The 26,927-nt window shown below is 39.1% G+C and overlaps 1 protein-coding gene and 1 long non-coding RNA gene across 6 annotated transcripts in view; one reads left to right on the plus strand and one right to left on the minus strand.

Annotated features, from left to right (window-relative positions):
* The window catches only part of LOC124400833, a 47,234-nt gene extending 34,160 nt beyond the window's left edge, over positions 1–13,074 (plus strand). For 2 of the 4 annotated variants that reach the window (XR_006928450.1, XR_006928445.1), the window contains 3 exons: positions 11,880–11,990; positions 12,585–12,816; positions 12,924–13,074. This is a non-coding gene — a long non-coding RNA (uncharacterized LOC124400833). Of the gene's footprint in view, positions 1–115; positions 312–2,085; positions 2,465–11,879; positions 11,991–12,584; positions 12,817–12,923 lie in introns of those variants that run through there. The other 2 variants (XR_006928449.1, XR_006928447.1) reach the window with 2 other exon arrangements.
* Positions 1–26,927, minus strand: part of csmd1a (CUB and Sushi multiple domains 1a) — a 378,189-nt gene that overhangs the window by 7,643 nt on the left and 343,619 nt on the right. For both annotated transcript variants that reach the window (XM_046872557.1, XM_046872551.1), the window contains 18 exons: positions 21,934–22,119; positions 21,139–21,333; positions 20,234–20,407; positions 19,449–19,622; positions 18,560–18,733; positions 17,342–17,530; positions 16,844–17,017; positions 16,295–16,477; positions 12,606–12,782; positions 11,872–12,051; positions 10,033–10,206; positions 5,775–5,948; positions 5,617–5,690; positions 5,419–5,530; positions 3,614–3,793; positions 3,225–3,287; positions 2,600–2,761; positions 1,465–1,577 (listed from right to left, as the gene is read on the minus strand). In XM_046872557.1, the coding sequence (XP_046728513.1) occupies positions 1,465–1,577; positions 2,600–2,761; positions 3,225–3,287; positions 3,614–3,793; positions 5,419–5,530; positions 5,617–5,690; positions 5,775–5,948; positions 10,033–10,206; positions 11,872–12,051; positions 12,606–12,782; positions 16,295–16,477; positions 16,844–17,017; positions 17,342–17,530; positions 18,560–18,733; positions 19,449–19,622; positions 20,234–20,407; positions 21,139–21,333; positions 21,934–22,119 (2,858 nt within the window). The remainder of the gene's footprint in view (positions 1–1,464; positions 1,578–2,599; positions 2,762–3,224; positions 3,288–3,613; positions 3,794–5,418; positions 5,531–5,616; positions 5,691–5,774; positions 5,949–10,032; positions 10,207–11,871; positions 12,052–12,605; positions 12,783–16,294; positions 16,478–16,843; positions 17,018–17,341; positions 17,531–18,559; positions 18,734–19,448; positions 19,623–20,233; positions 20,408–21,138; positions 21,334–21,933; positions 22,120–26,927) is intronic.

Consider the following 26,927-nt stretch of genomic DNA (forward strand, 5'->3'; position numbering starts at 1 on the left):
GAGTATTGTCTCACTTTAGCCAGTTTAAAAAAATGTCTAGAAAAGCAACACTAAATGAATTGTAACATTGGATCAATGTTTATTTTTTATTTATTTTTTATTTTTTTACGAGAAGCTTCAGGGTTCGAACCCTAGCACTCCACGCTGCCACTGTTGGGCCATCGAGGTTTCTAATAAGCTAGCATATGCGAAGAAAATAATTTCATGCTACTGTAAGGTACTGATAGTATTGGAACGGGGAGTTCTTTTGGCAGTTCTCTCGACACTCTGAAGACATTTTGGTTTGTAATAAAAATATGAATTTAAGACGATAGGTACATTTTCATAAGTTTTTGTGTAAACCCCCCATTTTTCAAGTGATCAGAAGTGCCAAGATCATGTGACTGACAGGTGTAACGTGTTGGCCAGATGTGTGATGTTAGATTGATCAGCTTTGCATGTGTGCTCTTGGTTTGGACCCTTGGTTTCGGCCATGTACTGTAGACTGTATTTGTTGGTCTAATGGGATAAACCAACATGAACAATGGGATGCTACCTACTGGAACAAAACAAGCATTTGGCAGACACCTGTATCTGCTTACGGCTATCTCATTTATACCCTTGAGCAATCCAATGAGCAAAGAGCCTTGCTAATGGCCCAACAGTACGACCTTAATGTTGCTGTGAACCTCAACCTTTGAATCCAAAGTCTAAACCACAAAGCTACCACTTTCTCTAAATCTGAGAAAATATGGAAATAGATTAGAACCATTTCACAAAAGAAACATGATGTCTGGTTCTAACAACCAGACATCAAACCAACACAACACAAAAACAGTCAAAACAATTATGATTTTCAGCAGCCCATGACTTTACCAACACCATGACTCCCACCTACTGGTATATCATAATCCAACATGTGAAGAAAAGAGCAGAAATATACAGGTAATACCACAAGATGTAAACCACTCATCAGTAGCAAGAATCAGATTGAAATACGGATATGGGCCACAAAACTAGTGCAACCAAAATGAACTTGTACCCAAGTTACGGAAAGTCCAAGTGTCTCTCAATTTACTAAGAAATGCAACCAATCTGCTCGGGAAAGACCTCATCAAGGAAAAGCCTCCAAAAGAGAAGCAACATGGAAGAAACTGAAAAAAGCTGTAATACAAGCCTGGAAAACCTTTATTTACTTGTATCTGTTCCAGAACTATTGCTCAACTGCATAATCTGCCACCAAAGTGTAATGCGGTGTATTGCGTTAATAATCTGGATGTAAATATAAAAAGATTAAAGCTGAAAATGTCTTCAAAGAGTAGCAAATACAGATGTGTTGGTCTTACTGCTCCAATACTTGGACTGTATATGTAGCAAATTCTGCTTCTTTTTATATAGTTTTACAGTTTCAATACTAAAAAAAGCACACTGTGGTTCTAAAACTCTAATTTCCATAAGAATGTCGAGTTATTTTGTGGCACTTACATAACCATCCATAGCCCAGTTGTCGTTTTTGAATTTAATGAAGTACTGCTCTGTTGGACCTCGTATTTGGTAGACTTTGAGTAATAAATGGTTTTCTTCTTTTTTATACGTCCCTGCAGAAGACAAAGAAAATTAATTCAGCTTTGACATCAGCTTGTTTAACAGAAATGTAAAATGAATAAATGGTTCAGGCATGAGCAATTTTATAAATTACACCACATTGTTGAATCTGAATTATACGAAGCTGCTGATTTAATTTGCTACAATGGAAATTCTGAATTATTCGAATGATAGTTTTATTTTTATATGTTATTGTTTCAATAGTAACAGCTTGTTTCTGGGGACTTGTACAACACGTATAATAACAAAGCGACAAAATTAAAAATGTAAAATAAAATTGATATTTGTGGAAGGAGTCAGTTAGATTCTTCTAGAGTCTTCAGGATGGAAGGCTGTTTGCCACAGATTTCATTCTAAATAACATCTTCAACGAAAAAAAGGGAAAAACTGTTTGTAGATGCCTTCACAAACGAGATCACAGGAGTTAACCTGCCTCACAGATGTTCCACATCATTACATTTCAACATTAATCACGTTCTATTTCTCTTCTTCTGGGTGAAGTTCTCATCAATTGGAAACCACTCACTGCTGCTGATGTGCTGATGGCTCCACATGAACAGTTCTGTAACAGTGGCTTAGGACTGCCACAAACAGTTTTGCATTTAAGTGTCCATCAGAGAACAGCTGATAACCTCAACACTGATGGAACTATAAAGAACAAGTTCTTATTGTGTCTGGTTCCTCTCAAGAATTACTCATTATAGAGTTTTTTCCTTCTCCCACCGTGGCTCATTCATTAGGGATTTATATTAATAGGAAAGTTTATATTAAACTATTGATTTCCGTAAACCTGCTTTGTGACTGTCCATTCTTAAACACCATTCGAATTCGACTGAATTGAATCCAGCTATAAGAGTAATTATACTAATACAGGACAATCCTACAGTACAGCATGCAAACCAATTTTGAAGCCTGTTGAAGGAAGCTGATCTGAATAAATTTCATATATGTGAAATGTCATTTGTACCTTCATATTGCTGTTTACAGGCCTTTCTGGAAAGGTTTAGCAGCTCACCTGAAAGCTTGATCTGCACCCCGCTTTGTTCTAAAAGAGTGACATTGACTCTGCTCGTTGTGGCGTTGAAAGCAGTGACTGTTATTGTTGCAGTTTGCCTCTTGCCAAGGTACTCATAGAAACCGGTCCAGCCCGAGTTTAAAGAGAACACATCTGCAGGCACTGAACACAAGGCGAAATTCAGTGAAATAACAATATATTTCTATGCATACACATTTAAAATATTTAGAAAAAATGATTAGTGCATAACTGGTCTGCGAGAGTCGTACGCTTATATGAATTTGGCTAGATTAGACTTCTAAAAACTCCTACCAATAATTCACAAATAAAACATTCTGCATTTACACATCCACTTACTAGCATTAAAGCAAACAAGAAACTGGTGTGCAGTAGGACCCAGGAGTCATTTGAGTTAGGTTATGATTTAAACGTGATTAAATGTAAATAAATACACTGACATTAACAATAACACAACGCATTATATTGAGATGTTACTTATTTATAGTGAAGACATTTTAAGGACGTTTGATGAAAACCTACAAATAACGACTACAGCATCCATTTATGTGACTAAAAATGGATTGAAATTTAGCAGAGATCGTGGCAAAAGTGAAAGTTTACATACCCCGAATCTTGTTTTTCTGTATGTCTGGGTCTCCCTTTGACTTGGTGTTTATTTTTGGTCCCACTAGAAGACAGATAATTGACATTTGCAGGTGTCCTTACATGTGGGTTCATTAAAAAAAAAAAGACAGTTGAGTATGCCACATCTTACAGTATCAGCTGTAGGTGACTGCATCATCCTGTAGCTTGAAAAAATACTTACAATTGTGAACGTCTAAAAAAAGATGTAAATATAAATACTAAGTGCGTATGTGCATTGTCCTGGTTTGTTCACATTGACTCAGCAAACACCGTCACATCCGTGTTTAAATGGCAACCTTAGCAACAGAAGCACTAGAGTTACCGCTTCTACTAAACACTTTCTAATCAAAGCACAGATGAGATCAGTACCTTTGCAGACTGGAGGTTTGCCTGACCACCGGGCATCTGGCCTGCATGTCCTGTGCTCAGATCCTCCGGCTAAAAAGAATCCATCTTGGCACGTGTACATGAGGGTGTAGCCCAGCGTAGGCAGGTCGATAGCCCTCACGTCCACGTGAGACGGGGTCTCAGGCTGACGGCACACGTGAGCTGCACAGACGGATGCAATGCGTGTGTATGAGACGGACAATTTAAAAAAAAGAATAATTTTGCAGGACAAGACGGTGCGGTGGCGTTAGTGGGAAAGGTCTGGTGCCTTAAGTGCACCTTACATAATGTTTGAACTCGGTCTTCACATCTTGCTTTTAGTTGACTCATGTCTGTGCACAATCAGGCTCAGGAAGTGAGGGTGCTTTTTATCAGTGGTTCTCAAATTAGGGTCACTGAAGCATCGGCAGCAGTCCGTGACTTATTTTTTTTCTGTTTTGGTAAAGTGGTGGAACTGACCTTATACTATGATCTAAGTCATATTTATTGTGGATTTCTTAGAGTTAGCAGCCTTTTCTCCAATGTTCGCTTGAAGTGAATGAGTTCAGACCAAACCTCCATTATTCAAAACAAGGAGGACTAAAATGGTCAAATACAATTGTACAAATTGTAGAAACTTACCGCAATTTCCGGACTATAAAGCGGACCCATATATAAGCCGCACCCACTGAATTTGATAAATTCATAAATTCATAAATAAGCCGCAGGTGTCTACACTGAAACTAATGAACTTTACACAGGCTTTAACGAAAGACAGTATCTGTTACACGGTGTAACGGGTGAAATATGTTGTGGCTCCTTTAAGAGCAGAGCGGCATTTTTGGAATAGACTGCCGCTGCATTTTTTCCGCTATTACTGCATGTGTGCAAGACCGAAGAATATGTCCTTATTATTTTCTGATGCTCATTTCTAAGTTTCTTTGACTAACCCGTAACGCTGTTGCCAAGAATAATAAAAAAAAGCACAAGTTTTGGAAACCTGTCTGTGCTTATATGATTTCTGTTGCAACTGGAGTTAGCGAGCTCTCCCTTCACCCAGACTCAACGCGTTACAACGGCTTGTATCTAAACAGTAGCCTACTAAGAACTATAGTCGGCTTATGGTCCGAAAAATCCAGTATATGTCTGCAGTAAATATTCAGAATAATTATGTGGGTATTCCCGAATACAGAACTGCAGAATATTTACATGTTTTTAGTGTTTGAAGGTTCTCACACTAGTTCTCTAAATAAATTCCAATAATGTCTGTTCAGTGTCTAAAGGGTCTTTCCGATGTGAGTATGTAAGGTATACAGGAAGTCTCTATCTGGGCTCACACATCTCTAGCTATTATTTTTTCTTACCCAAACAGGAGACAGCTTCAGGTTAGGTTTTTTCCAGTATGTTTTGTCTGTTATCTGTATTAAACTGAAGAAGAACATATGTGCCGTGCTGTGTGTTTCTTCCCTGATCAGAAAAGGCTCCATGGGCATCGTAGATCACATGGAAAACCGCTCCAAGAATGAAGTTTTGTTTGGGCATGATGAAAATCTAACACGTTTAATAAATAATTATTTATTAGCATTAATTTAGCATTAGCATTAGTTAATTAGCATTCGTTTTTTCGGATCCCTGAGACAGAAAAATCATTAGGTCTTAACTCATGAAGGTGGCAATAAGACTGGAATTAACCACACTGCACTTGCTAACAGACCTATAATTTGCTGTTTTATAAATAAGTGTAGTTATATAATATTTCTATAATAATGAGATGCCATGAACCCTCATCATCCTGAAAAAGCCCTTACCGACACACTCGGGTTGCATGCCGCTCCAAGTAAAATTTTCCAGGCATGTTCTTGTGGTAGACCCGAGGATATGATAATTTTTTCTGCATCTGAAGAAAGCCTTACTCCCCACCTTCAAAAAGAAAAAGAAGAAAAACAATAAAGAATTACAGCATACATAAGAAGCTTCTTTGCAAAAGTTTGGATTACTACTGTTACCGTAAATCCCTGAGCTTGCAGTGGAATTCCGTACGCAGGTGTTCCTGGATCTTTACACGCATTATATGCTGGATCTGCAATCATAAACCAAACATTAAACACCATTCTGGAGCTTAAACCCCACTTAACAAGATGTTCTAGGGTTGAGGATTACAGACCGATGCAGGAAGGCTGCATTCCGCTCCAGGAACCATCCTCCTGACACATTCTCCTGGAAGAACCCACTAGCAAGTAGGGGGGACGGCAGTAAAACGATACTTCAGACTTGTAGGTAAAGTGCATTCCTTCTCTGTAGCCCTCTGCAGGAGTTCCAGGGTCCCCACATAACACCGCTGGACAAAACACAAATTAGACCATAGAGATTGTGTTCCAAAGAAGTAAATTACTGAAGAATTGAGCATCTGGCAACATCCATGATGCCTGCTAGTAGTGATTTGTACAGACATTTATACCTTCTGTACCTTTTAATAAACACGGTTTTCCAATGAAAGGAGAAACATTCCTACTGGAGTGACCGATTACAGAACAAACAATTTCAGATGGCAAAAAAAAACATTCTCATGCAAACTTTATGTATTTTAATACAGTACTTATATAAGAAAATAATACACTTCATAGAACAAGCCATTTTTTTCTCATTAGAAAAAGATGCACAACATGGCGGTATACAAGGCATTAATCACTTTTAGCACCTTCTGGCAAGCACCATTTTCTTAAGGTGATCAGTCAGATTGAACCCAACTTTATTGGCTGTCCTTTTTGTGTTTTTTTCCTCCACCAAAACAGCTCTAGGATTGATAATTCGGTCCAGTGGAGCTCGCGTTTAAAACAGAGGGCAACTGGAAGTTCTCTGTAATTAGCCACTGTAAAACGATGTCCTTGGTGAAAGTGGCATTAAATCCATTAAGACTGAGACTGAAGCTTAAATGTTCTTCTTTTCACGATCACTTTCAGAAACACGTCTAGTTTATTTATTTGTTGTCTTTGTCCTTGTTATGATCATACATACACTTTGCTATAAAACATTCGTCATTGAGGAGATTTTGCTTTACCTTCTTCTTGCTCATTTTTACGTGCGGATGATTTGACTCTCGCTTTACTCTCTGCCAACGTCCTGGTCCCCACCAACTATTTCTACGAGACCTTTTATAACACTTTTTTACATTTATTGCTTTTAACAAAAGATTTTGCGCATGTCCTTAGTAGTCAAGTTTTTAATCGATGAACTGTAATGTCATGTTCTTGTGTGAAACCTTTATTACTGTTGTTAGTAATTATAAAATAGTTAGATGATGATTGCCATCTCAAAGCCAATCTCTTTTCTGATAAAACCTGGTTCCCTACAATTGCTGGCATCTCGGGGTCGCCAACTCCTACTTTCAAAATTTCCCTGCGTTCTTTTACTGTTAGCTAAGATTAAACTTTGGAATTGATGCTCTTCCAGGAATGCCAGGAATGCTCTGGCATTAAGCGAAGCTATAACAAAAACTATAGATGATGCATTTGAACAAAGAGACAAAACAAACATCTGTAATTTGACACCCCTAAATTTTAACTAGACATTCAACTGATCTATAAGTGTCTATAAATAACAAATAGGCTATGAATATAACATACAACAGCAGGGTCAACACTGAGACAGTGCCTGATCTCTAGCTAACGGTTCCAGGCTGTTGGTGGTTCTTCCAGATGACCTCACAAACACATTCTTCTATCCATCAATCCATTCAGTACAGAGATCTGTAATCAAATACTACAGAGCTAAGTGCACATTTTACTACACATACTGTAATCACTATTTATACATAAAGTAATTACCGTCTTGTAAATACAATAATGTTCAATGTTTAATCAGCTAACAGCGGTTTGTTTTGCTCTACCCCATTTTGAAGTTTGCTGTACAAATAAATTCAATTAGAACTAAGAGAATTGGAGAAATTCACCGAGGCTGATGTTTGGGGAACGTCCTACTTCCACTGATCTGCGTTTTTAATATGCACATGGCAACCCTGATCGTTTCACCTACATATTAAATTTCTCACATTCACATTTTTGCATATTAAACCAGACTTTTACTTTTTGCCAAACTTTTACAGCATAATAGTGTTTAATCCCGGTTAGGGCTTGTGGTGAATCCGGAACATTGCACTGTACATTCACACCTATATGGGGGATTAAGTGGAGCTAATTTCCATATCGGTATGATTATTATGGGGAAGGGGAGTGTGTGGACATGCACAAGATTCAAACTCTTAAGCTGAAAATGTGACCTGCTGGACACAATACAGTTTAATGACATTTATATACCGTATAATGCGCCTTTTTCTATACACAGCAGTGTTTTTATTAAAGTAAACCTACCTGGGGATCTAAAGGCATATCAGTGTGTATATAAGATGTCCGTCTTAACATAATATAAACTACATTTATTAACATAGTGATCACTCTTTATTACTGAAGCTTTCTGACAGCCGATTGCTTGACCCTTTTCCGCATTTCGAAGCTCTTCACACTATATTATTAGAGCAGAACGAGGGTATAATTCAATGCCATTCTCTGTAACTTTAGTGATATTAAATAATTACCGGTTGTCCCCTTGAATAGTGTATAGTGGGCACATAGAGCGACAGTATCTGTGGGCCAAAGAATATTTCATGCACCAGGTGTTCTGGCAAATAAAAAAAAAAAAGATTAAAATTCTGAGGCTGTTCATGTTCTTGTGCTGTCTGTCAGACTGTTGCACTTCTTAAGTTTTCATGCAGCCAGAATTGCTCCTAGGATTGTTACTGCTCTGCGAGAGTTGCTTCTTCCTTCTCCTGAAAGCCGTAGATGACAGCCTATTTGGGGCATGAAGTTCCCAGCACTTTTAACATTTCCTCTGACACTGTGTCAAAGGATTAGACTCAGAAACCTGTAGGCTTTAGCAGCAGATTGGGGCCAGGCACCTTGTGTATCTTGCGAACGGTAAGAACTAGCAGGAGGACACATTTGTGACATGTTGACACTTGTTTTGGAAATGTCACAGCAGTTTAATGACCTGTCAAAAGCTACATCTTACACAGTCATGTCAAAAATTCCAAAAACGTTTCCATACAACCCAAGTCCTCGGATCAGTTTTAATAAATCAATAAAGCCGAAGAGTGAAACATCAAAATTTTTTGAATTAGCATAAAACCTGCACAGGTAGCTTGTGCTGTTTAGCATTAAAAGCTACACAATTACAAGGGAAAATAGTAACTTGTGGCCTTCTAGTGTGACTGTCGCGTAACTTTAACTGTCAGCAAATATTCTGCAAATTTCTCTACAATCATCACTTTTCTATATTTAGTTTATTGTTGGTTGTAGTGGTTTTATAGTTATGGCACCTAAGTTACAGAACTCCCTCCCCCTGGTACGTACGACAGCCACCTCTATCTACGAATTTAAATCTCAGTTAAAAACATTAATTTTAATAATATTACCAGTTATGATGTATACGTTCCTTGTACTTTTTATTGTGAGTATATAATTATATAGCTTATAGTTTCTAAGCCGTCTATATCATTTGTGTTCTTTGATATGGATTTCTTTGTTACCACAATTTGAAAGAACGGCTTCATGCAACTACATTGGCTTTTGTTCTGGTCTGAGCCAATGTCCATGTGTCTATTATTAATATTATTATTATTAAGAGCAGTAGCAGGCCATGAATCTCACCCCCAAGCCTTCAGTGATGTCCTGCCTGAATCACTTCATTATGATGATTATAGAATCCATCAATATGATAGAGAAACGCAGTAAAAACAGAGCGCGGCATCACAGACAGGAATCTCATACCGCGGGAATAAATGACGTTATTAAAGCAAGAAACAAAATTAACACAATTGAACACGTCTCCTTTCACTGGAGCCGCAGCTGCACCACCCGCATACATCATCTAAAGCAGAAACATCGATATTCACCTATGAATGTGAAAATGACCCCCCGGGTTTTCCCTGCATTTTTTGTGCATTTCTTTCGGTTTTCCTGTGGTTTTAAAACTGTTTGGGGCGACCTTTCCTCACAATGTCTTCAAAGCATTATGGATTGTAAGATACACCACTGACTGAGATCTGATTGGATCGCTAAAGCAAACTTACACTCAGAAAAGCTATGAAATGAAGAAAACTATACACTCTATAGAGATTATTGTAATACATATTCATTTATAATAAAATATCAATATATTAGAAGGCCTTGTTGGCCCTGACGGCCCACCAGTGATTGATTTAGGATGTACCCACGTAATGTTAAATCAGATGGTTTCAAATGAGTACAATTTCTTTCGCATTTCTCCATCCAGATCAGAAATAGCGGCGCCTCAGTGTAAACCAGTAAAGGATGCTTTGTTTAACAAGGAAAATCACTCGACAGCCATAACGAATCAATTATACTTACGCAAACACTGAGGGATTTCACCACGCCATGTTCCATTCCCCTCACACGTGGCTATTCCAGGAGAAGATAACTGATATCCCTTAAAACAGCTGTAGGCCACGCTGGAGCCCCATTGCAGATCAGAGCCCTCCACTTTTCCGTTGTGGATAGCTGGGGGCTGGCCGCAAATTATCACTACAGGTAGGAAACAAGTAATTATTATTAGCATTGTCTCATTGTCCTAATACAAGCGCTCCGATTCCTACTGTCCTGTAATTATTCACATTCCGTTTCTTCCTTGATTACGTGCCATTTGTGGATGGAGGGGTGGGCGTGTAAGTGTGGAGGTGTGTGCATTGGAATGAAATGAAAGCAGAAAGAGATGATTAACAAGAATTATTCTCTCCATCCACAGCTTGGCCCAGACTGTGTGCTTCTCATTTCTCATGCAGCACAACATCAGACAGCTCCGATTCAGAAGCTGGAGTGTGTTCACTCGCTGTATATGTGACACAAACCTGACTTCTGATAAGAGATCTTACACTCTTTTTTTTTTTTTTTTTGCCGGTATTATTCCTTCAGTGTGTGTAAGTGAAAAAATCCTCTAGCTTTGGGAAAGTGTGTGTGTGTGACAGAAATTGAAACAAGATCAAAAAGTCTTTTCATGTGTGATTCCAGCGACTCAAGTTTAGCATCGTGATATTCGCACAACCGTTCTGTTTGCAGCAATTTGATACACTTTTTATTGTGGTGATTGTGTCATCTGTCTTGAAGCCTTAAAAAGAAATTAAGCTGATGGCGCTTTTGTGCCTTTTTCCACAATGCTAACAAACGACTCAAACCTTTAGATCTGTCAAAATTCTTTTCAAGTTTGAGAAAGGTGTCAGATTTTTACAACAGAAGCTCTGCAGAAGTTCCTGCTGTAACTCATATCGCTCTCATTCCAGTACATTATTGTTTCAGTAACTTGGCATAATATAAATCTATTAATAAATTCAATAAGAAGCTTTTTCCATTAGGGGCGCCACAGAGGATCATCCATCTCCATACCCCCCTGTCCTCTACATCTGCCTCTTTCAACCCAACTACCTGCATGTCTTCCCTCACCACATCCATAAACCTCCTCTTAGGTCTTCCTCTTTTTCTTCTTCCTGGTGGCTTCATCCTCAGCATTCTCCTACTGATATACCCCATGTCCCTCCTCTACACATGTCCAAATCTCACCTCTCTCACCGTCCCAAAAAAACGTTATACATGCGCTGTCCCTCTAATAAACTAATTTCTAATTCTGTCCATCGTCGTCACTCCCAACGAAAACCTCAACATCTTCAGCTCTGCTACCTCCAGCTCCACCTCCTGTCTTTTACTCAATGCCACTGTCTCTAAACCATACAACATCTCAGGTCTCACCACAGTCCTATAGACTTTCCCTTTCACTCTCACAGATACTCTTCTATCACAAATCACTCCTACTATCACTTTTCTCCACCTTGACTGCACTTACTGATCAAACAATATACATGTATTAATGATATCAATAGTGTTTGGGGGAAATTACAGCATTTGGCAACACATAAATGATATCACTTAACACTATTATGTTTGTAGTTTGTAGTAACCAGGATTCTGGGGAGGTGGGAGCTTAATGGTTAAGGGATTGATCTTAGTGGTTAAAGGATTGGACTTTGGATATGAAGGTCATTAGTTTTAATCCCAGCCACATCAAGCTGCTACTCCTGGGCCCCTGTGCAAGGCCCTTAACTCTATAGCTGCTCAGTTGCCAAATATTTGTATTGTTCGGGAATTCTAAATAATATAATGCTTACAATCATTCTATCTTTTGTTTTTTTTGTTTTTTACCTCTGCAGCTTGGCTTGGTCTGATTCCACGTGCCGTCTTTGGAGCAGTAGAGTGTCCCCCGTCCTGGAGGGTCCATGATGTAACCAGGGTTACAGTGATAACGAACCGTCTTATTGAAGGTAAACTCGTTCCCCATGTAAATTCCACTGGCAATAGGACCGGGATCTCCACAACTGATAACTACAAAAACAAATAGATAAATAAATAAACATTCTCCATTAAAAAATAGTCCAGAATTAAAAAAATAAGAATCATCAGTTTAATCTTGACCATGGAAGCTATTTTTTAAAGGGAATTTATGTTTTCAACAACCGAGTACGCAACTATTGATTGAGCAGGTAAGCAGACGCTGATTAACTCGATATGTTTTTTTTTAACACGGCCAGATTCTAATAGATCAATTACGTGTATTAGGCAATAAAATAAATGGATGCTTGTTACCACTAATTGACATGATATTACAATCATAGTTTGTGGATACTCATTCTATTACTTGTTAACAAAAAAAGATGGAGGCATGTCATGATCAAGCATGCCACCGTGAATGGAAGCTATAGGCACTAATTAGCATTCCATTCGCCTCATCCTGCTCTGTTGCTATCTGTTTATTCACAGCAACACTTTAACTAATTGCTTGCAAAAAAAAAAAAATATCCCAGGTTATAGCTTGCTTTTATGCCTTTCATCAACATATCTGGTTCTACTGATTTAAGACAGGAGGTCTCGGTGCTAACCGGTGCAGTCCGGAGCTGAGCCAGTCCATGTGCCGTTGGTGGTGCAGTGGCGAGTGGTGAGGCCTGTGGTCTTGTAGCCCTCCCAGCAGGCGTACGAGACCGAGCTGGAGAAGAGCATTCCTTCACTGAATACGATCCTAGCGTAGGCTGGAGTTCCAGGATTCCCACAAGACACAGCTGGGAAAGTCAATGTGAAAACAGAGTAACTACTGTAACTAAAATTCAATTAATTTTTACTAAGAACTTTTAACAATGGAAATTGTTTCAAAGCAGCTTTACACAGATAAAGTGGTAATAAATAACGATTGTTCTCAATAGGTGTAAGTTTGTTTTTAATGAGAAGAAACTCCCTGAGACGGCATAAGGAAGAAACCTTGAGAGGAACCAGACTCAAGAGGGAACCTCATCCTCGTCTAGGTTACATATACACCAGTATCTAAAGTATCTTAATAAAGTTGAAAATTGCCAATCGCGTTGTGCTGCATTGTTTTACGATTTTTTTTTAATCTACAGTTGACAATCGCTTGTCCCTCATTTATTTTCTTTTAGTAGCTGTGAAAGTTATTCACAAACGGCTTGTCGTCATGTTGTTTTGCAGCTGTTAAATTAATGATGCTGCTCGGGTTAGCTGGGATTTTCCTCGTTCTTTTGGTTATGGATATTGCTTTCATGATGCTGTCTGTGCGTTCACTAATTAATACGAATATGATTACTAAATTTAAAAAAACAGCATTCTGTTCCTGTTTAAATGGTCCTGTCCTGGATCTCAATGCTTCATCAATGATTTTTTAAAGAAAATAATGCGTGGTTAAACATCTGATGTGTACCGTTTCGGCCTTGTTGGATGAGCGCTGTGGTTCTAATGAACTGTATTAGACTGCAAACTTCATTTGAGACGATTTTTGTGCACAGAGAGCGAAGACTTTTCAAACATTTCGTAAGCAATAAGAAATATGAACCGTAAAAAATTACTCTTCCTTTCTTCTCACGCAAGCATTCGGCGAACAGATTAAGGTTTTTTTTTGTTTTTTTAACTCTTCTGGCAAACAGAGGTTTCTAACAAGAAATGATTCCAGACGTTTTGTGTGTATGATAAATGACTCGTTTCCCAGCTAAAATGTACGGTTGTGAAAGAAGCCAAAGCCATTAATGTAACGCGCAACCCAATTCATAACAATCATCCAAAGAGCACATGTTTTAAGTCTTAACCTCTCGAGGCCGTTCATCATAATCTGTGAATTTGTTACGGCAAAATTGCTACCTCGCTATAAACACTGGCGGTTTATTAAATAGAGGAAAAAAATGGTTCAATAAAGAGTTAATGAGATCTCCGTGGAACGGCTCCGCTCCGGGCAAATATATTTCCAAACTAGAAGCTGTTATTTCCAAGTGGCAGCAGGTTAGTGCTTCTCCTGTAGCCTAGAATTTACATTTAGTACCCGTGCGGTGTTATCAGTATCCCCGCGACAGCGCCACCTGCATCACCCACAGCACCCATCCATCTCTTCTCCCTTAAAGCAGCCGTTAAGAACCCCTTACTCAATTATGGATGTCCACTAAATAATGCACCTTATTGATCTTGTGTACACAATCCATGGGCCTATTGTACTGTGTTTGGCAGTGAAAAATAAAGAATTGAGAAATTGGTGATGCCGGGTGTATTTACACTCATGTTTTACACGCACCTGAGCACCACGTTTCGTGAATTGTATGACAATCTGCGAGGAATTTGTAGTAATATAAATAATGTGTAATGATGTTAGAAATAATTGGGTTTGTGCGCCAACAGGGAGCATTTAGAGCAATTTTCGTGCAACCTCTCATTAATGTAGTGCGTTAAACCTGTTTTGCTGTAATTACAGGGCATTTTGTGTATCTGCACTAACGAGGGTCATTGGATTAACCAGCAATTAATGATTTTAGGACTGTCAGCATTTTATACTCTTGGGTGGACAAATGACTAAACTGGACATCGGGTCAAGCTGATTTTCTGTTCAGGATTTTTTCTTCCTTTGATGTTGCCTACTGGACTTGTAGCTTCATCCTGAGCGAGTCTTTGGTCCTTTCTTGTGGATTCTCCTCTTCATGTCAGGTTTAATGCTATAATCAGAGATCACGTTTTTCTTAATTCTGACGTTTGATATGAACATTACCTGAAGCTCCTGACCTTTTATCTGCATGACTGGTTGATTAGCTGTGTAGGCGTTTCCAATTAAATAGATGAGTGTGCACATCTATACACGCTGACCAAAAAAACGCCACACACCCCCCAATATTTTGATTATTATTGCATGCATTTGCCATGACATTGTTTCAAAAAATGTATGCAATGTCACAACATTTATTTCTATCTGGAGTTGCATTAATTTCTTTGAGTCTTCTCAATCACATCCCAAAGATTCTCAATTTGGTTGAGGCCTGGACTCTATGAAGGCCAATTCATGTGTGAAAATCACTTGCTTCTTAAACCACTTTTTCACAATTTGAGCTTCAAGAATCCTTGCATTGTCATCTTGGAATATGCCCATGGTGTTTTCAGTATATTCAGGTGGCCAGCTGACACTTTTTGGGCAGATGACATTGCTAAATCTGACCAACTGAAGAAACCGTAGATCATAACGTTGTCCTCACAGACACAGACCCCCACATCACTCTGAAACAGTAAATATCTGTTTCTGTTACTAACTCCATAGTCTAATCCTGATGCTTCCTATCAAACTAAAGCCTTTTTTTTTCAGCCTCCCTGGTTTTCTGAACGTTACACAGCTGTTTAATCACAATCCCTTGAGTTCTCGTCACACGACCAGGAGTTCTACTGTATTTTTATTAACCAAAAAGTGAATTCAGATCACATTTAATCAAAATTTCATTTTCAGACCACGTTTCCTCCTTAAGGATGACGAGTCGCTAACATTTTTCCGTGTCTTAATCATTTGTTGGACCCAAAGTCAACAGTCTGCTTATTTGTCTTCCTCGCTTGAAGCAGACCAATAATTTGAGCCTCTAAAAAAAATATCTTGAGTTACATATTTTTCAAAACTGAAGGATTCGTCATCTAGCGTGGTTGTTTAATAACAATAATCAAAATAAATCAATATTTAGTACAATAATCACCTACGTAATCAGTTCATTAATAATCCACTGGAAGGCACTTTCTTGAATCCAAGTGGGGTTTTTTTTTGGTTTTTGTCCAGGCAGTGTATACTATCAAAAACATTTTGCATCTCAGGCCCATATCACCATATCATTTACATAACACTCAAAAACCATCAATTTAGCTAAGTAGCGTAATTAGGAAATGCTCACAATAGCTATCTCACTCTGTATTATACCCGTGGTTGTATGTTACCGTGGTTACGGTTGTTTAAAAAGGCAGTGCATTCATTTAGAGCGATTATTTAAATTGGCGCTACCCGTGTACACAACAGTACACACGCATCATTTTAGCCTCGCAATACTGAGAATTCAGAAAGACCATTGTAGAAGTATAAATAGCCTACCAAGCATATATAATTCACCAGTCCAGTTGTACCAATTATTGTGTAGCTTACAGTCAACTATTGTTTACGTTACATAATGCTAGTATTTTTAGCATTTGTTTTTTTTTATGCTCCAGACCAGGTCTGTGGAAACCTGATTTATAAATGTTTGTTCCTCTCCATCTCAGTCCCCTATCTCTGTCTCCTTACCCTCACACACTGGTTGGGTGCCACTCCATGATCCGTTCTGCAGGCAGGTACGCTCCGAGGAGCCAATCAGCATATATCCTGCCTCACAGGTGAAGCGCAAGAGGCTCCTGACACGAAACTCTTCTCCTAGTCGTGAGCCGTGTGGTGGAAACCCTGGGTCGCCGCAAACACCCACACTACCACCTGCGAATGAGCATTTTGTGGAGAAATATTGATTTCCGGTTCAGCAGACTGGAAGAAAATATATATATATATATATGTGTGTCTTGGTAAACAACTGATAGATTTATGCTCAGCTTTTCCACAGCAGAAAAATGCTCATCTTATATAATCTAATATTCAGGAAAAACCTAATGGGTTAAATCAGGCATGAGAGCTCATTTAAACCTAATAAGTGCCTTCAGGGCACCTGTTCCACTTTAGTCACACATCATTAATCCTGAATATACTGACTTGGGCATCAGTAAGTCATTGTTTGAGGCTGTAAAACTATATATTGAGTGAGTGACAGTTTTCGGATATTAAGCTCAGAGCGTTTGCTTTCTATACCTGAACAGTAGGGTGGTGATCCACTCCAGCGCCCATCCTCCTGGCAATGGAGTGTGGCATTTCCCACCAGGGTTCGGCCCTGGCTGCAGGAGTAAGTCACCACTGCACCGTTGGTGAACTTCCTGCCTGAGAGGATGGCGAAAGGGGGAACGCCTGGATCACCACAGGAAATAGCTGCAGTGGAGAAATGAGGAAAGAACCAGACGGGAAGGGGTTTTAAACATCTAAATAAAAAAAAAGATCTTTCCATTTTGGAGGTATCTAGTGCCCCTTTTCCTGCTCCAATGCTGGGCCACCATACATGTATTATTGATGTTTGTTTTGCTAAGTGATTGTTTGGTTTTGCAGGATCAATTTTTTTCAAAATGTCAAAAATGCATAAAAGTTTTAACACAATCTTTTTTTTTTAATTCTTGTTTAAAAAACATTCTGTCTTTAAATTCATCAACAAAATTAGCACAGTTTGAATCAGAGGAGAAGCGAGACAGTATCACTCACAAAGGCACTTAGGAAGCGATCTGTCCCACAGGCCGTTTGATTGGCAGGTGAGCACAGATGAGCCGAGCAGATAAAAGCCCTTCTTACAATGATACATCACTGTGTGTTGGTAGCTGAAGGTCTCAGGATAACGATGTGAAGAATGACGAACGGCATTCTCCACAAATCCTGGATCAGAGCAGTTTACCACTACGGGGTGAAGAAAAAAAAATCCTTAATGTCTTATGGCATAGAGGCAAATCATGGAAGAAGATGAAGAGTGGATATCATTTTAAGTCAGTAGAGCAATTTCATTCTTTTTTTTGTTCGATTGCTAAACTGTCAGAGGAGCTTCTGATGTCCAATGTGCCTATAGTGAAAAGTAATAAACCAATGAGATAGCGAGATGCGCCAGAACAAAAGTACCAGTGTGCACATCAGACAGCATTGCACCATTTAGATCCCCAGGAGATGAATTGCTCTAAAGTTCTCCAAAGGTGATTCTGCACAAGGAAAGAGAACTTGACCATGATGATTGATTTAACTGACCTTCACAATGGTGTCTAAGCAGGCCAGGACATGGCAACATCTCTTCATGTCTTAGAAGCAGTCAGATGACTGCTCACAATTCTAGCTGGTCGATGTGTTTTGACCTTACACTGGTTGGTTACATTCAACAGTATCACTGTGGCACAACTTGAGAGAAGACATCTATGTGGGTAATATCTGTGCTGGTTGGTCACTTCCAGTCTCTGTATCATCAGGGGGATAATGCTGGGCTTCTTTTACCAAGGCCAAGTTATAGGCATTTCATTTTCTATTTCAAGTTTAATAAATAAAGACATTCTGAATGTTAATGTAACAACATTAGACCACATTTAACAGCTTTATTTTACTTTCAGTGGCCTATTAATGAATAATGTTTCCATTCCGCTCACTTCACAATGCTCGGTAGCGAAATAAATGGGTTTTTTCTGTATATCGGTGATGGAAATGTTGTGGTAAGTGATCCATTGGTGGATCCAGTTCATGTCATTGGGTCCGCTTTGGGCTCACTTTAAAACCATTATTAAATAACTATGAATCTGAATTATTTGTAAAGTCGTTAATGGAATATTTTGCTCCAGTCACCCAGTCAGTGCAGCGTGTCGGTCGAACTGCCTCTTGAAGTGATAATCAGGTTCTAGCTCATATCTGATGCATTTCAATACAATTGCTGCCGTTGCATAACTCTTTTACCTTTACAGAGGGGCAGCGGGTTGCTCCACAGGCCGTTCATGCGGCACTGGGCTCGAGCGCTTCCGTGCAACACGTAGCCGGTGTTACACGTAAAGTTTACCACGTCATTGAGGTTGAACTCGCTCCCATTTGTCCGTCCATTAGCTGGGTTTCCAGGATGGCCACAGGTAATGGCTGAAAATTACAAAAAAGAAAAGTTCAGAATGTACCGCAAATTTAAAATTTTATTTGAATTTTGAATTAGAATTTAAAATTTGAATTTGAGTTTTGAATTTAAAATTTGAATTTGAGTTTTGAATTTAAAATTTAAATTTGAATTTTGTTGATCTGAAAGGACGACTGTGACAGGTTTTTCTTACATATACCTGTAAATAAAAACATAAGATCGGGTTCTTTGTTGCAGAACAGTTATGATTCGTACCTGTAACCACTGCAGACAAACTAGAAGCATTGATTTATTTATTTTAAAGATAAACAGGTGAGAACCAAAGAACAATGAGAAGAAGGACCCTGATATCTATACACTAAGCATGAATCAGTGTGAGTTACAAACCACAGTAATATAATATGTAGTAGTATCAGCGTAAACTTGGACAAAATGTTTTTCTAACTGCATTTTGAATAAATAAACCAGTATTGAATGGGCCATAAGGTATTAAAAAAAAAAAAAAAGTGCTATATTTCTATTTAAATCTGCAAATATGTTCAACACAAAATTTATTTCTTGCTTATAATAAATAGGTTAATATACAAGAACAGATAAGGTCACTACTCTGTACTATAATTAAACCACAGGGATTAACTCCGGCCTTCATGTTAATATCCAAGTGGCAAAAGGATGCATTAGTGACTGGTGAAGGTCTGCTGAAAGCTTTAAGTAAACACTTACAAACACAGACAGGTGCTCGTCCTGACCACCTGTGGTCCTGTTGGCAAATGCGCACTGAGGTGCCAATGAGGCGAAATCCCAGGTTGCACTGGTATACAACCGTGTCTCTGTAGCTGGAGCCATCGCCGCTGATGTGGCCATTAGTGATGGGATCGGGCGAATCACAGTGACCAGCTATAGACCAGTGAAGCACAATATATTTCCATTTTTGAAGAAATGCTAATATACACTAAAATACACGGCTTAATATTAGTAAATATATAGAAATATTTTTCACCACTTCTATAATAAAATTATTTTAGTAAGCAATAATAGTTGCATAAATAAATGCTAGAATTTTAGCATAAAAAATGCAAAATTTTTATGTTGGATAAACTTACTTTTCCCTTACTATAGTTTAAGATTTACAAAAAACATTTTGAACACACAAATATAAAAAGAGGGACGAATTCAGGTATTGTCCCTTGCATGTGCCCATTTCTTTTATTGTATATATATTTCGAGATTGTATTGTTTCTTCTGGTGCAGAAGAACCCTGGAAGATTTTAGAATTGGCTGGCAGCAAAATCCAGTATTTGTAAGCGGTACATCAGTTGCTTTTAAGTTCACTTGCATTTGCATTAAAAGTTATGGTAAAATATGGAATTTCAAAGTAAGACCTTATAGAAGACTATAATGAACTGCTATTTTTTATTCAGGAAACAGCTTTTGAACTCTCACAATGTGCCATTAAATCCTAAGTACGGTTTAAAATGCTGAAGCGTGCACTTATAGAATTCTCTTACCCAGACATTTAGTCTCCACTCCACTCCAGAGGCCATTGGCCTGACACTCCCGCACGTGGGAGCCAACTAGCGTGTAGCCTGTATTGCACATGAAGATGGCTGTAGCACCAAAGGTGGTCAGTGTACCCATCTTCTTGCCATTAGGAGGAGAAGGTAACTCCCCACAGGAGATAACTGCGAATGATAAAGGCAAGACAATTGACACCCAGGAAGTGTTAATGTTGAGAGCTAGCTTTTATCATGAATAGCATGACTTCTACAGCATATACACGGGAGAGGAGAAGAATAACTATGCACTTTTTCTTTAAAAATCCACAAACCGTGGATTATATCAATGTCAAAAATGAAACCAACAAAATAATTTTTCCTCGTTTTCATTATCAATTCAGTTCCCGGTTATTTATAGTCAGATCTCATCTGAAGCTTCCACTCATCTGAACTTTATCTGAACTCTGCAGTTGTAAAATCATTCAGTAGCAACTACATTGCAATAGCAATTTACATTCAGCATCAGTCATGCATGAATATCTGTTAAATGATTAAATCCTGCATGTATTCCTTATTAGCTGTATCAACTTGTTTATCAGGAACATGCATGGGTTTTCTGTATTAAGGCTTTCTCCTAGATTCACTCTCTGACCTCGAATTAGCCACAGCACATTCAGTCACTGGTGTATGGTCTGTTTAACTTGTCTTGGCTAAAGATGACCAGGTTAAAATAACTAGATTTGCGCTGATAAGGCGAGACGTGTAACCAAGCCGTGGTAGTGGAACTGCTCGAGCAAAAGAAAGCCTGTAAATGTTCCATGTAGGGGTAAGAATTACACACATTACAAAATGCACCTATCTTCTCGAGTGTAAGACTCGAGTGTATATATGTGTGTGTCAGAGCAGCGTATGCTTACTTTTGCAAGTCGACTTTCCCTCCAGTCCTTCCCAGGTTGCATTTGCCAAGCACTTGATAGTTCTTTGGCCTTCGAGGTAGTAGCCAGGAATGCAGCTTAACATGATCTGAGAGCCAAGTTCATTCAGCGTGCCTGAGATTAGGCGCCATACCATGTTTTCTGAAAGCATACTCTCGATGTTGGAGCACTGAATCGCTGCAGGATAAAGCCAAGAATGGCATTAATGGAGAAGCTCCATGATGGGAAAATGATGTCTGCAAAAAAGTTCTAAGAAGCCTGTGTTATTATCTACAGTCCTTTACTGTTTAGAAGGTTTCTCTTAAGCAAAATTGCAATAAACTGCTCACATATTATTTATTTGCAAAAATACTTTCGATACTCTTCATCATGTCCAAACTGCCACCGTAAAAGTACTCACTTAACGTTAATAATCATACAGTTACTAAATAAAATGAGTTGGTACGCAGCCTAAAACAACCCAAGTGCTGTCTCTTTGTTTCCTACAAACGTCAGTTATAATGACCGCTGACCTGGTGCGGAAATATGTGCATCCATTATCAGCTTCTAGGCATATATCCGTACCAGAGGTCACAGCTAATTCAAGTCAAAATGAGGGGAAAGTAGCATTTACCTGGTTTTAGTACCAAAGTCATTATCAGTCATTTTGGCCAATTACCTGCCCTACACCATTCTCAGATGGAGAGGATGGAGTTAAGAGAGGCTGCTCAATTAAGTAGTGGAAATTCGAACATGCTGGTGGTAGAGAGATGGAAATGGAGTAGAAAAGGGGCTCACGTAAGCAGTGAGGAGGACAAGCTGCATTGCTCCAGGTCCCATCCTCTAAGCAAACAGCAGACAGCAGGGTGGTATTCTCGGCCCAAAAGCCCTCATCACATTCATACCGTATCGAGCTTCCCACGGTGTACTGTAAGCCATGGAAGGTGCCGTTACCCGGGCTTTCTGGAACGCCGCATGATATCGCTGCCAATCAAAACACAGTAACATTGCAACAGTGCAGTGGAGGATTGTTTGCAAAACATAAGCGAACGTTGTGGTGGTGGAAAGAGTACGAAAATATTCCACTCTAGTAAAAGCTGGACAATATTTAAGATATTTAAGGTGGTGGAAATGTGCCATTTCCATGCAGATCATCTCATGAAATATTTTCAAACAACATTACTATTGAAGGTGGAATACATCGTGGATTCTGTAGACCATCTGTATGAACTTGACTCAAAAATAGTGGGAGGTATTTCTATCATTTCAACATCTTTCCCTTTTTTTTTTTAAAGCAGAGTCGCATGAGGTCCTTTCCCAGTCAGTGTATTACCTGTAGTAGACAGTGCATGACACACTCTCCTCGAGATACACGGCTGAGCATTGAAACGGCAACAAAAAACAGATTTTATTCTCCTCTAAGAAGTTTCACATTTTGCTGTGGTTTTGTCCCTGAGCTCAGCAGTGTATGTCGGCTTCTGTCCCTGAACTGCGTTCTGCTTCTGCAAACTGGAGCAGTGCTGAGCGCAGTGTACTTACAGGTAATAAACTGACCAGACATAAGTACCTCATACAACCCCACATCAAAAAAACTATCCCTTTAATAGGAATATAATGTTGACTATAGGTATCACTTCAACATTTACACAGTTGTTAATTTTGATATGACCGCAAATGAAGTCAGATCCGTATTTACATTCAAACAGGTGTTCTTTTTAATGCGACATCATTAACGTAATTAATGACTAGTTTCCTGCAGGGTTCATGCACCGATGACTTTTTGGCTAATTTTGTCAAAAGGCTTTTACTAAACTAGAAAAACATCTTTTATTTTTAAAGTACCAATGCAGTGGTGGAGCTTTTATATAACTGACCTCTACATGCTTGTTCAGGTTTGATGTGGAGTTTTTATAAGCTGCTAGTTCGGTCTCTGGGGAAACACAGGTTGCATTGCATAATAAAGCTGTTGCCTTTCTTGCACTTGATGCTGATTACTTCGTTTCCTACGAGTTAAATTGAAGCAGAATTTGACGAAGTTTCGCATAAATACAAATGCATTTTCTTGCATTTGTATTTATTTATTGATGTTTATTGAAAGTTCAAATTTACCTCATTTCATATCCAAATTACAGCAAAATTCCCAAGAATCCCCATACTGCCTCCATTTCTGGTCAGCAGAGGTGGCAAAAGTACACACATCCTTTACTTAAGTAGAAGTACAGATCCTCATGTTTTAAAATACTCGGGTAAAGGTGAAGTACTGATTATACTTTTTTACTTAACATGTACTTAAGTAAAAAGTAGTTATTACTGCTACCTGTTTTAGCTGTTAACTGGACCTCACATCATGATAGATAGATAGAGAGAGAGAGAGAGAGAGAGAGAGAGAGTGAGTGAGTTTGATTCCTGCTCGAGCTGGTGGTTGCTGTGTTGGTAAATAAAACTTCTGGACCTTGTCCACTCTGAAAACATTTCAATTCTGTCCTTTCTGTGTTGGATTAATTTCTTGATTTCCTGGTCTTTAATGAAAGATAACTTCACCAAAAAAAAGGCACTTCTGTGGTAGCTCAGTGGGTTAAGGATTGTGCCTGAACATGGTCCTTAATATAGTCCACGCTGGTGATAAGGTTTCAAAGCGAGTCCTACATGCCTTCTTTCTTACTGCGCTGGCATGAAACAAAGTATGAACCCTCCAAAAAGCACACATGCTTTTCAGCAGCGGTCGCTCAGTGGTTTAAGGCTTGTGCCTCATCTAAACATGCTTCCAAGTCTGATCTCTTCCATGGTTCAGTGGGTTAAGGCTGCTGCCTCGCTGATGGTGAGGATCAGGGTTTGAATCCTGCTTTCTGCCTGCTAGTTGTGACGTAGGTTATGTTCCTGCTTCCTAAATCTTTCTTTAGCTTTATATTCGTGTGTTGATGGTTTAAAGGTAGATAGACCTGCTAAACAAACTTCCTGGCCTGTCTTCCCTAATGGTTCAGTGGGTTAAATCAGGTGTCGTGCTTTTGGTGGAGTTCAGGATTCGAATCCTGCTTTCTGCCTGCCAGTCACGATCAGGAATCACTTCCTACATCTTTCTTTAGCGATATATTTTTATTTTTAATAGGTTGAAAAGAAAGATAGACCTGCTCTAAACAAGCTTCCTAGCCTGTCCTCACCGATGGTTCAATGGGTTAAGGTTGGTGTCTCGCTGGTGGTGGGGTTCAGGGTTCGAATCCTGCTTTCTTCCTGTTATTTACAATGTGGGTTCAACTTGTGCTACTTACATCTGTATTCACTTCCTACATCTTTCTTTAGTGTTAAATTCTTGTGTTGATGGTTTAAAAAGAATGATAGACCTGCTCTAATCAAGCTTCCCATCCTGTTTTTTCCTGATGGCTTAGTGGGTTAAGGCTGGTACTTTGCTAATGTTGGTGGTCAGGGTTCAAACCTGGCTTTCTGTCTGCTAGTCATGAGGTAGGTTAAATTCCTGACTCCTACATCTTCATATTCTTGTTTTGATGGGGTAAATAGAAAGATAGACCTGCTCTAAACAAGCTTCCCAGCTTGTCCTTCCTGATGGTTCAGTGGGTTAATGCTGGTACCTTGCTAATAGCGTGAATCAGGGTTCAAATCCTGCATTGTCCCTGTTAGTCACGTCATGGGTTTGCTTCCTATGTCTGTCTTTAGCATTTTATTCTTGTCTTGATGGTTTAAAAGAAAAGATAGACCTGCTCTGAACAATCACCACAGCCTGTCCTTCCAGATGGTTCAGTGGGTTAAGACTGGTATTTCGCTGTTGGTGGGGTTCAGGGTTCGAATCCTGCTTTCTGTTTTTTTCTTCTGGTCTGAATTTCTTGCTTTGAAGCCAGAAACAAACGATAAACCCCCCAAAAAAAAGAAGGTGAGTTGTGGGACTTGATGGCTTTGTGGTAAAAGCCTTGCCTCTGAGCTCAGAGGTTGCTGGTTCGAATCTGGCTGGTCCCCACACTGGGTAAGTTGTGTGGAAAGTAGCGTCTGGTGAGCAATGAGGCAGTTGACTGTGAGCAATGAGGTAGTTGACTGTAAACAAAGGCTGTGAAGACCTGCTGCTTCACAGCCTCAGAAAAAGTGAGGGTGATAGGTTTTTGGCAGAATTTTTCCCTATATATGCAAAACTAAGTCGATACTTTTTTGAACGTTTTTGCTTCATAACCCCCTGTTTTCAGCTTCTCAGACACCGGGGGGGCAGATGCCCGGATATTGCCCCCCTGCTTCAGGATACGCCCTCCGAAACCATCCACATCCAACCTTCCACGCAGCCATTTCTGACACCTTCCTTACTACGGCCACCGGAACCTTCCACACTCTTAACTTTGAGCCCTGGCCTGGGCCACCCACCGGAACCTTCAACACTCTTTACTTTGAGCCCTGGCCGGGGTTTGAACCGGCAACCTCTCAACCCAGAGGTAAAGCTCTTCCAATCGAGCCACAGGATCTCCTGCAAGAACCTGATTTTTAGGACCTTTTTTAGGACCTTTTTTGGTTCTTTTTAAAAACATTTTAAACAATTTTAAGGAAAGCTAAGGGGTAGGAATTGAACCGGGTGAGCCAGATAGCAGAGGCCGCATCACTAAACCACTACACTACCAGAGGGGTGACAAACAAGGTTTTGCTTATTGGACTCTTGGTTTTTCTATAGTTAAGAGACCACTGTTTTCTCTTAGATCATGATGGGTCAAAACAACTTCTTCCTGTTCATTCTCTCAGTTACTCGAAGTCTATGAGAAGTGACTCAGGTACAAGAACCACATCTCCAACACCTGCACCACTGATATACCATGATTTACCAGCAACCAATTTTAATGACCTTTTATTGTTCTGTTTTTAAAAACTTCTCATAATGTTCAATATGAAACTAGAGGTAAGAATCCAACCAGGAAAGTCTTTCATCATAGATCGCTAATGGCATTACTTCAAAACTCAAAACTTTGTTAGACATGTAAATAAGCAGGAAAGACAGAAACAAAGACAAAGAGACACAGACACGGCTTTAGAAAGAGTGAGAAACAAATAGAGAGACAGCAAGAGAGAAACATATACAGTGAGACAGAGACATTTACTAAAAGAGACACAGAGACAATTAGATAGAGAAAATAGAGAGACAAAGATAGCGAGATATAGCCACTTCCTGTTGGAAGTGTTTCTCCCGAGCGACTCTTAATGATCTCATTTACTAAATGAGCAGTAGTGAGTTAAGTGCTTGCTCAGGTGCCCAAAACTGGCAGCTTGGAGGTGTTAAACATGTATCATATTTACAGCATGTGATATGTTTGTAAGCATATGAACAGTAATTAAATATAAAGGCTATATCAGTGCAGAGACGTGTGGACATCATTAAGAGCCTTTGCTATGTTTCCACACGGACAGTTAATGAGGTGACACCGGAGAAACTGCACCTCTTCAAGTCAAGTCAGGAAGCTTATATATAAAATTATAGACATTTTACAGATTTAAATGATGAATTGTTTTTATCTGTGGATCAATAAAGACAGTCATTTAAGTTTGTGTCGCCATTATGAGGGAAAAACCCACAAAACGCCACCCAGAGGGTAAATTGTGTAAAACATGGCGGATTTGGTGTTTGATTTGAGACTCAGAAATAAAACAAAAGTTTACTGATTAAAAATATTTTTATCTGGAGTTAATTTATTTATTCTAAGTAAAGAAAGGAAAAAATTTCGTGCCGTTTAAAATGATTTTAATTTTGACAGCCAAATATATATATACAGTGGAACCCGGTTATCTCGCCCTCGGTTACCTCGACAACCCTA

The sequence above is a fragment of the Silurus meridionalis genome, chromosome 2 (genome assembly GCF_014805685.1).
Source record: "Silurus meridionalis isolate SWU-2019-XX chromosome 2, ASM1480568v1, whole genome shotgun sequence".
Classification (NCBI taxonomy): Eukaryota; Metazoa; Chordata; class Actinopteri; order Siluriformes; family Siluridae; genus Silurus; species Silurus meridionalis.